Source organism: Aphelocoma coerulescens, chromosome 6 (assembly GCF_041296385.1).
Source record: "Aphelocoma coerulescens isolate FSJ_1873_10779 chromosome 6, UR_Acoe_1.0, whole genome shotgun sequence".
Taxonomy (NCBI): Eukaryota; Metazoa; Chordata; class Aves; order Passeriformes; family Corvidae; genus Aphelocoma; species Aphelocoma coerulescens.
Window position 1 is genome coordinate 30,441,739 of NC_091020.1, and position 11,017 is coordinate 30,452,755.

At 41.2% G+C, this 11,017-nt stretch overlaps 1 protein-coding gene across 1 annotated transcript; it reads left to right on the forward strand.

The window, feature by feature from the left end:
• The first annotated feature begins 2,105 nt into the window (after window positions 1–2,105).
• KCNK18 (potassium two pore domain channel subfamily K member 18) lies at window positions 2,106–6,573 on the forward strand. Its single transcript, XM_069020462.1, has 3 exons — window positions 2,106–2,322; window positions 3,378–3,524; window positions 5,762–6,573. The coding sequence occupies exons 1-3, from the start codon at window positions 2,106–2,108 to the stop codon at window positions 6,571–6,573; spliced, it is 1,176 nt and encodes a 391-aa protein (XP_068876563.1).
• Window positions 6,574–11,017: the final 4,444 nt, after the last annotated feature.

The window sequence follows — 11,017 nt, forward strand, 5'->3', positions numbered from 1 at the left end:
AATACTTTGCAGTACCATGTGTAGGAGGAGGCTGAGAAGATTTTAAAGCACTTTGTAGAAAAGATGTTTATATCTGAGTTGTAGATGAAAAACTGTGCAGGACAAATGGTATCAGAATTACCATACTGGTCAGTGAAAACCTCTTTTAGAACATTGGTGTGAATATGTTGCCTCAGAGAGCAGCCCATTTGGCCCAGTACCCCAACTTATTTTTACAACTGCAAATTATTTTCAGTTCAGGGGGGTTATTGAGCCCTGTGTGGTTTGTAGTCAGTATTAATGACTGTTCTTCTAAACACCTCTCCATTCTCTTTCATGTATGGAAACCCAACATCCTTTGGCAAAGACTTTTCTAGCTATGTGAGAAACAATCCTGTTTTATTTGTTTTGAAGCAGCTTTCTACTTTCTTAAATTGATGGTCCTCAACTCTGCTTCCAGAAGAGGCTACAGAGAGCTGATGCCTCACCTGCTCTCGCCAGAACACCTGGGAGATTGAAGATTGCTGTTATATAGTTCCTCAGTCACAGTTTTTTCCCCCTGGCCAACGACTTCTCAGTCATTCTTTGTCTGAAATCTGTCCATACCTTCAGCCATCCTTGCTGCTTTTGAAATTTTCCCAGTTTTTAACAGAGAGCAGGGTAGCTGAACCACATTGACTCCTCCAGGTGTGTGCAACCCATGCATTTGGACAGTAGCAAATTGCTGTCCAATGTTTTAGTCTCTAGCATAACTATTCCAGCACAAAGGACACCAAACCTATGTACATTATCTCCACGTACAACCTCTCAGGAAGTTGTGTTGCTTTTGACTAATTATGAACAGCAGCAATTTTTAACCCTGTGTTTCAGGTCAACGGGGGAAAAAAAATAAAACAGAGATTGGCTGCAATAAGAAGATTTATAAATCTGTTGCCAAAAAGCAAGACTAAGCCAAGGAGGCAGATAACTAGAAAAGTAGCAAGCAAGCAGGTTTATTTTTGTCTTAGCCCTGAAAGCCTCTTTTTTATAGTGGAGACTCGCACACTGCTGAACATAAACTATCTTCTGATCCAATTTGCTGAGAGTTTGACCTAGAAGAAATCATTGTAACCATGAAGGATTTCTGTGTGGACATGTGGACATGTTCCATATATACAGCTCAGTCGGTCTTGGCTGCACAAGAGTGTTTCAATTTTTAATGAAAGACGGAGATCAAATATTTAACGCCTCTTTCTGTAAGGTCCAACTCCCCTTACTACCACTACAAACATTGCAAAGGGCAGTGAAACTGCTTGTTGCTCTGAGTATTTTAGAGTGATGGATGAAAAGAAAGGCTTTATTTTTAAAGTTGGATATAGTTTGCAAAGATCACTAACCCCGAACAGAATCTTGCAGTTCTTACTTACTAAGGTCAGTGGGAATTTCATGATTGAAACCTCCATTAATACAGGAAGAGTTTATTTTATTCAAGTAAGAATTAGGCAAAACCTTCTTGACTCTTTTTTATTTTATTTTTGCTTGGGAGAAAAAGAATTTAAAATTCAGAAGACCTTCTCTGCAAAGATTTCACAGAGATTCTTTAAGCCGTCTGAAAGAGAAATTAATTGTTCTATAGTCTGCCCAGGGGTTACAATTAGTGCCATCTCCTTCTTTTGATTAATTTTAAATTTCCCTATTTGTTTCTGGGAGAAATCTTTAAAGAACTCCATCCCTTACAGTACACATTTTCCCTCCTGGGAGCTGGAAGTGTTTCTGCTCTATGAATGGGAAACTGTTGTTCAGGAAAAGAAACTTTAAGCATGAGTTGGCTCCAGTGGAAGCTGATAGGAGCTGGTAATCCATGTGCATTACAGTGCTGGCTGATCAATAATAATTCAGGGATAGAGTGGCATGGCGTCAACTGAGAAGTATTTCAGGGCTTGATTAGTTGTGCTCCTTTTCCGTGGGGACTGTAGTGCAATCTTCACTTATAAAGACATGTGATCTGAAAGCCTGAGGCAGAACAACCCTTGTTTTCACAGGAGAAGCTTTTCTTGGCTGCAAAAGCTTTTACATCCTCATCCTTCTTTCTAAAAGCTGTGTCTTCTCCACAAAATTATATATTAAAACAAAAAAGTGAACTTAGGATGGCAACAACATCACAGCCTCTGCGACATAAAATGACATGTAAAAAAATATTTTGGGCAGTGTTTCCTCATGCCTGCTTTATTCTATCTCTTGTCATCTATGCTTTTCTTGGGGCTCTCATGTTTTCCCACATTGAAGGTAACCGGGAGGTGACTTTAAGTGAAGAATATATAACATTTCTGCAGAATCTGACCTACCTCGCCAGAAAGTTATCAGGTATGTACTGGAATTTCAAAATGTCTTAACCATACAGGGAGCTACTCATTATCTTGCTTTTTGAAGGAGATTTTTTTTTGCTTTTGAAGACATTCTTCAGAATACTAACAGCTGACCCTGCAAACAGGATTTTCTCTCTGCTTAGCTAATGACTGCTGTTTTCTTCCTTAGCTGTGATTTTTGGCTGCAAGCTTCCCCAGCTCCTGTGTTCCTGCCTGGAATGACTTTCCTGAGGTGCCTGTGTTCTCCCTTTTGCCCAGGTTACCTCAGGTTCTTAACAAGAAGCTGAGATTCCTGTGGTATTTCCTTCAGTTTACTGGGGGCTGAATCCTCTCAGAAAGTTTCTCCAGCTTCCTCTTCCCTGCTCTGAGCTTCCCTACCAGCCCTCTGGTGATGGGATGCTCAAAAGGGAGACAGGAGCCATTCTGCACCCCAGACCCAGTGATGCTGATGGAGGGGGTAGAGGAGAAGAGAACGGCTAGAAATCCTCCTGGATTTGTGATGGGGCTTGTACATAGGCTGGGAGTTTCACTCAGGTAGCTGTGCTGACACAACAACCAGTTTTGGGAAATTAACCCTGTAAATGTCCTTTCAAGCAAGGCTCAGCCATGGGGAGGAGGAAGAAGGGTTGCAGGCTCTGGGATTCACAGCAGGGCACTGGGCAGTGAGATGCAAGTGGTTCATGTCAGTTCCCTGCTGTTGACCCTACATTTCTTAATGTCTTTGGGTCAAAAGAAGACTAATCTCCTGGGAAGTCTAAAATGAAACAGGACATTCAAGCTGGAAGCTGATTATTCAATCTTCTTGTCCTACTTCTTTATAATGATATTTGTTCCTTGTTTCTTTATTCACCGAAGCCACTGAACCCACCTGATTTTTTCAGAGGTGGGGGTGAGGGGCTTGAAAGGGGAGGGTGAGAAGGTGAGTATTTTTATCTTTTAAGCGAATATGAAGAAGTTCTCAGCTGGAGTAAATTTCACTGGAGTAACAGGCTGGCTGCTCCCTGAGTGGTGGTCTGCAAACACTCACTATGCCTCCTGCTGTGACTGTGACAGATAACGTGACGGAAAATGAGAAAATATATAAGAATGACATCCGTGAGCTTTTCAACACAGCTGACCCAGTCTGGTTTATCAATCCAGAAGACAGATGGAATTTCTTTGGGTCTCTCTTTTTTTGCTGCACAGTATTCACCACTGTGGGTAAGTACAGAGGTAAAGTAACACCCTTCAGAATCAATTCCGATTGCTGCTTTCTCTAATGCATTTCTTCCACGGAATTAAAACCACCCTAAACAAACAAACAAACAAGCAAACAAACAAAAACACCCCTTCTAAACCCAAAGCTCAAATCCCCTTGAATTTTTCTCCTGAGTATTGGTGATGAATCTCCAAGCGGTTCTGCAAACACAGACTGCAGAGACATAGCTGAGTCACAGAAACAAGTGATAATTTGGTAACTAGTGATGGTACACACTAATTAACTGCACCATTACATATATACTATAATATGTATTCACATGTGATGTGCACAGAATTATTGGACTAAAAAGAGAGCTCAATTACTCAGTCAAACCTTATCCTTCTCATTGTTATGTGTCCTCTTGGGTAATGTTTTCTTCTCTGGAAAAAGTAATTCATAATGCATATATTGTTTTTCAATTGCTTCTCAGTTACTTATGTCTAATTTAGATTTGTTAATCTGTGTCTCTGTAATTAACCATGGTGGTGTTCACATTTCTCTGGGTTAACAGCACATGATAGTGTTTAAGTCACACCTCTGAAATCTTTCATTCTGACTTCATATTTCAAAGGAGGACCTAGATCAAATAGAAACATCTGCTCTGATTTTGGCTCCCTCTGCATTGCTAAATACAACTCCTCATGCTCATTCCCAAAGCTACTTTTATCCCTTTGTTAATCTTTCTCAAATGCTGGCAAGTACAGGCACTGTCTATCCAAATTTGTCATAATCAAAGCTGGATGGGAAATATTCCCACAGCATTGTATCAAATTGCAAAAACAGTTCTTCACTGCATTAGGATATGCTCAAGATCCCAGCATGGGTCTGCATCTTACAGTAAAAGAAAAACTAAACCTTAAACAAGAGCTTATCCTATACAAGGATCAGTGTGAGAGCTATGTACTCACTCAGAGCTCTTGTGTGCTGTGTCACAGCTCAAACCTCAGACTCTCATGTCTTAGATGACTGTTCAAACTCAGCTTCTTGCAGTTTGAAGAGAGAAGTCTGGGTGGTCAGAGACACACTGGGGATGTGACCAGAATCCTCAGCCTTATGAATATTTCCTGGGACAAACACAGCAGCCAGGATCTTTTGAAAGGGGATGTTTTATCAGAAAGCTTTGACTTCAGCAAACTGATGAAAAAGCATATTGTTGGAAATGTCTTCCCTGGATGTATTTACCCACTTCCTTTACCATGACATTTGATAAATGTCCCCATACACACTGACCCAACTTATTTATTTCTAATCTGCCGGTATTTTTGTCTTCACAGCACTGAGTATTAATGCATCTTCTTCAGTTTTGACCTGAGTTTTGGGATCAATAGAAAGCCTGGAATATTTGCAGCTAGTAGATGGAGTAGGTGGCTATTTCCATTGCAGTGGATTTGTTATTTGCAGTATTAGGAACCGATAAATCACCTCAGGATAGAATCAAATTATCTACCTTGAGTTGTCTGGGAGAACTGAGGCATCTACTCTGAAGTTTGATGGTCAGAACTGCCATCTCTTCCCTGTCCAGGGAAGCTCCCTAGTGGCTCAGCTAGGATAGATTTCTAGATAGCTAAATTTAAGCTCAGCATAAGTTTTAAGCCTTGAAACCGCACAAGTTATTTTTACTGAAATCAATTTAAAGAAGAGTAAATAAAATCACTCTGTGCAATAACTACAATAATCTTTCCCAATTGCTTCAACAGTAAAGATTAGCATTCTCAGTTAGCCTGTGGGGAACAGTGACCAAGAATAAGTAGTATTTCAGTGCCTCACAGCAAAGCAGGGACTGAGCATGGGTTCAGACCAAAGCCTGTGGCAGCCACGAGTGAAAACATGAATGGATGAAGAAAGTGAAGGAGAACATACCTCAGCATATGAGCTGATAATCTTACAGGCTATGTACTTGGCCTAGAAGCTCATCTAGAAAAGAGCAGTGGTTTTGAAGGGAGAGAAGAAATACTCAATGTCTTCTGAAGGATGAGGAGAAAAACAGCTATTAACATTTAATACAGTTACTATAATACCAGTGTTTTCTCCCACTATAAAGGAAAAGCACTGACTTAGAACTGAAGTTTCATATCCAACATGTTAGAGGAAGGAAATATAAATACCCAAATTGGATTAAGGGAAATCTTCTGCTACCATTTTATGTATCACATCTCTCTCTCTTTCCCTTCTCTTCCTCTTCTTGTTCTTGTTCAAGGTTATGGTAATACCTATCCTGTGACACGGATTGGGAAATACCTCTGCATGTTGTATGCTTTTTTTGGGATCCCTCTGATGTTCTTGGTCCTGACAGACATGGGAGACATCCTTGCCACTGTCTTATCCAAGTCTTACAACGAGTTCAGGAAAGTACAGTCCAAAATTCAGGCCTCTAAACTCTGTTCTGGATCCACGTGTAGCAAAAGGAGTGAACTGAAATCCAGGGCACAGTCTAAAATAGTCATCAATGAGCCCCAGACGATTATGGAAGTGCTGAGAAGTCAGTCAGGTATGAAACGGAGGCCGGTCAAATATCGCAATGTGGAACTTTTTGAAATGTTAATTGCCAGGGAGAATGAAAACACACAACAAGCAAGAAATAAAAACATGGAGAGATGGAGTTCATGTCCTGAACTAGCCAGGGGAAAGACTGTGTCCAGAGTAATCGAGAACTTTGACAAGATAGGGAAAGAGCTGGAAAAATTAGATGTGCCCATTGTATTGATGGTGCTTGTTATCTTTGTGTACATCTCCTGTGCAGCTGCTATTCTTCCAAACTGGGAAAGAAATATGGATTTTCAGGAAGCCTTTTATTTCTGCTTTATCACTTTGACCACTATTGGATTTGGAGATACAAAACTAGAACATCCCAAGTTTTTCTTGTTTTTTTCCCTCTACATTATGATTGGCATGGAAATTGTCTTCATTGCTTTTAAGCTGGGCCAAGACCGCTTAATTGTACTGTATAAAAAGGTGATTTCATTTTGTGCAGAGAAAAAGATGCCATCAAAGAAGATATATCCAAAATAAGAGCAGTCATTTCTCCTTCACTTGTCCGCACTGGCCACTGCAATGAGATGAAACTGTTTCTGTGTATTTCTGCCTCGGGCTGCCAGGTGCCATCTGATTTTCTCTGAGAAATGACTGTGAAATGGCTGAATGCCTCTGGAGGCACTTGGTGAAGTCATCTCCAGGGACTACTTTCCAAAGGGGTCCCTTCTTCTAAAGAAGCAAAGATGCTGCATGATGAAGAAGATGAAGGCTCTCCCTGCCAGTTCTCCCTGACATGTTTTGCAAAGTTCTGACTTTCTGCAGCCTTTCTGTCCCCTGCTCCCACAGCAAGCCAATTCAGGAATTTTGCATTCAGTACTTGTCCAAGCAAGGCCCAGCTCACCTGGCAGGTCCTGTCCTGCCACCTTCTCTGCAGCCAGGGTTGGGGCTGTCTGTCCTGATCTGTGACACCTTGCTGCTGCCATCTGCTCATCATCAGAGAGAGCTGGGGAGGAGAGGCATGGATCCAGCTGCTGTGTAAGGCAAACATCACACCTTGCACAGCCTAGGGAAAGCTTCAGTGGAAAGGAAGGACTCCACATTTTCCCATCTTCCTCTGTCACCTGTCCAGAAACCAGTCAGAGAATTCCTCATCTGTTCAGGGCTGAAACCACTCCTGTTCCATCATGATTTATCATGTCTGTACTCAGCCTGGAGTCGATGTGTGTCCCATGGTGTCCAGCTACTGAGGCGCTCATGGCAAGTTCTGCTCCTTGGTGGCATCTGGGGAAGGCACACAGCAAACCTGGAGTGGTTACAGCCCTGGAGTGACACTCCATGTCTTTGCTGCTAAAGGACCATGTGCTGAACACCGACCCCAGAAGTCCCCACTCCTCACCCACATCTCACTCTGCACAGACTGCTTGGCTTCTGGGAGCTTCTTGACCTGCCTGTAGAAAGAAAAGCCCAGCTGTTCCACTGGGATGTGGAGAGGATCCTGTAGTTATATACCTGTGGAGCATGTTAAGATGAGAATATTGTTGTTTCTTCAAGATTTTGCTTATATTATTAATAATTTGAACTGTCAATAATAGCTTTTCATTAAAAACAATAATTAAGAATAAAAATATATAATTAGGATAAAAGAAACCACCAACTTTGATTAACCACCTTTTAACTCATAGATGATATGCATGCCCAATAAATGCAAACATCTCTAAATAATAAAAAAAATGCTTGATTATGACAGAATGTAAGATACCTTCCATTAACAAATTTACCTGTTGGAGCTGAGATTTTCAGAGTATTTACATGCCACCTTATGTCTGTTGCACTCCAAGTATGTGGCACTATGTATTCAGTCCTTAATAATTAGATGCAATTAAGTACTGATGATATGCAAGACATATAATGACTGATAGCATATAGAAAAGTGTTTTATAAGAATAAAAATAAAAACTACAGAAGCTGGAAGAAACTTCAGTTAACTCTGTCATGTTTGCTGTGATTTTGGCTTTACATAGAAAGTCCCTCCATTCGTATTGCTACTCTCATATTACTTAATTTTATGTCTTCAGATTAAAATCGGTGCAGAACTTTGGTGCCATGTCAAAGTTTTCAGAAATCAGTGGAAGTCTTGGATGATATCATGGGCTTTGGATCAGATAACTGCACTTCCTGTCTCCCAAGGTTTTCCTTGTGATATCCTAAACATGTCAGCATTTTTAACAACTGGTCTTTGTATAATTTAATTTGTTTCTCTCATATCAGTGGGATGTCATTTGTGGAGAGCAGTTAATCCTGAATTTATGCCCTATAGATTTCTCATCGGCACAGTACCTTAATACGTTGCCATTTATTTTATAGATTTAGGGAATTTTGGCTGGTTTCTCAATGAGGATTCTGCACCAAATCATTCTAGTTATGGCCAAGTGATGGCAGTAAACAGCTTTCTTTTCTATGGAATCTGTCAATTAAGGGGGATAAAAATGGATTTTGTTGAAGGAGAGGGAACAAATCACATCACCATTACCCTCTATAAACCAATAATGCACCTGACCGTTAAATCTAATGCACAGCTCTGGTTCTTCACCTCCCAAAGGATATGCAAATTTGTAAAAAAATTTATAGCCCAGGGTAAAGGATGAACAAAGATAGGGAACAACTTCCATACAAGACACGTACAGTAGCTCTCTAGCCTGGAAAAAGGTGAGAGACTGATGGAGAGATGTGTAATGTTACAAGGGCACAGAGAAGGGAAACAAGGAGTGATGGAATGATTTTCAGACATCTCTCATTATGAGAGCTTGAGCTGCCAAATGAATCCCACATGTGACAGGCTTAAGAAAAAAAACAGAAAGAAGAGAAAATGGTGCTTCACACAACATGTAATTAAGCTGTAGATACTTCTTGTCATGGGAGGATGTGGCAATTAAAAGTTCCCATTAGATCAATGAGAGATGAGACAAAACCACAAAAGAAAAACTTAAAACCAACTAAATCCAAAGGTAACAATTCTGGCTCAATAATCACTGAGTTCTGAATTGAGAGATGAGGAGGTGTCTCTCTACAGACTTTGCTGCTCCTGTTTTCTTCCTTTGCAACCTGCTGTCTCTCAGAGACAGAAAGTGTTCTGTCCCTCCTATTCTGGCCTTATTTCCATGCCTGTTATGTGTAGAACATATTGCTATAGAGATAAAAATCACTCAGCAAATCTAATGCCTGAAGAGATATGTAGTTTCATATTTGTGAGCCAGGTAGACAAACCAGTCCAGTCTGATTGTGCAAAACATATCACCCAAAATTGTGATTTAGGCAGCACAACACAACCAGCCTGCAGTAAAAGTAATGTGGTCATTTTGCTTGTGTGGTGAAACTAAAGGAGGGTGGGGAGGTGGGCACACATTGCACTGTCAGGTATAAAAAGGTATTTATGTCTTCTGTTCAGGTGCACTGAAATAGTGATCCCCACAAACAGGAATATCTGGCCCTGATTTTCTTACTCTCTGAGCTGGGACACTGTTTCCAGATGTCAGAACCTTGGGCTGACAGTGACAGCAGCAGTTCACACTGCATAGCAGGATCCGAATGTAAATGCAGTAAATATAGCCACAGAGTTAATGAAAATGAAACAAAGTAGTGAGTAATGGCTCATTTAGTGAGCCCCAGGCATAAATATTTATGATTTGACTGCTCTTATCATGGACTAAATCCTGGAAGAATTCACAGTCTCTGTCCACAGAAGTTTTTATTCAGCAAAATTGACATGGAGCTCAGCTTTGTTTGCTTCAAAGCAGCACAAAATATTGCTTTTCATAAACTTTCCCCATCATGATCTGCATGAGATGGTGGATTAGATGTGAAGGGCTTCATTGAAGAACTCTTCTATCAGGAAAGACGTGACTGATGGGGAAAGAGCTGCTTGATGTGTAACCCACAGCGGATATGAGTTATTACAGCCCCAGCTGGAGAGCTTTACAGATCAAATGCACTTGACGCTGAAGGATGCTGGATCAATCACCCTTGATTGGGCCAAGATGGCAGCTGTCACGAGCACTTAGGAGCAGAGAGGAGGGTATTCCTGGTGTGTGACTCACAGGGGGAACCATGGAGGAATGAGTGGAAGGAGGGGAAAATAATCTTTGGGCAGAAGGGTTAGAGGGAGAAAATGACAGCAGCGTCAGAGGAAAAAGCCATTTTCTGTGTAGACATAAATATGGTGAAGAGATGCTTGAGACTGAAAATATAGTGAGGGCTGGTGCCTCTGGCTTGGGAAGGTTTGTGCAGCCAGCCTGGTTGGAGAGCCCTTCTTAAACCAGCACAGCTGGATGAGGGGCTCCAGCACAGGTCTCACCACCAGCAGCCACAGGAGGGCAGAAAGTCTGTGCAAGAAATCCTCCTGAGAGATAAAACAGTGGCAGGAAGAAGATAGAGGGTCTGGACTGAAAAGCCATTAATGAAACCCTCCAAAATATTCCTCTTAGACTCTGCTTTGTCATTCGAAGAATGACATTTCATTCACAAGCATCTTTTGCATGAGCAGAACATCTGAGGACTCAGGAAATTCTTAATGAGATGTAGGACTTGTCATCTGTGTGCCAGTAGTTCAGATGTACTCCAGATGTACTCAATGCTAATAGCATCTGATAACACTTTGATGGCTTTCATGCTTTTTCAACTTGTTCCAGTTGGAGATGCACCCACATCATAAAAACACTGCCATATAATGAATGCTAATTGCATGTGGGGTGGAGGGCCCAGCAGAGGCAAAGGCTGGGACTCCAGCTGAGAGCAGTCCCTGCAGTCCTCTTTGCTTCCAGGTTCCCAGCATACCTTGTGATCCTAATTTCCAGACCACAGGGAGCATCAAATGCAGCATGTGTGGCTGTTGCATGCAATGTGAATGTTTTGTGAACCCAGAAGGATGGGTCTTACCATTTTACCTGGCTTTCATAAATTAAACACTTTTTGAAAATGTATTTTT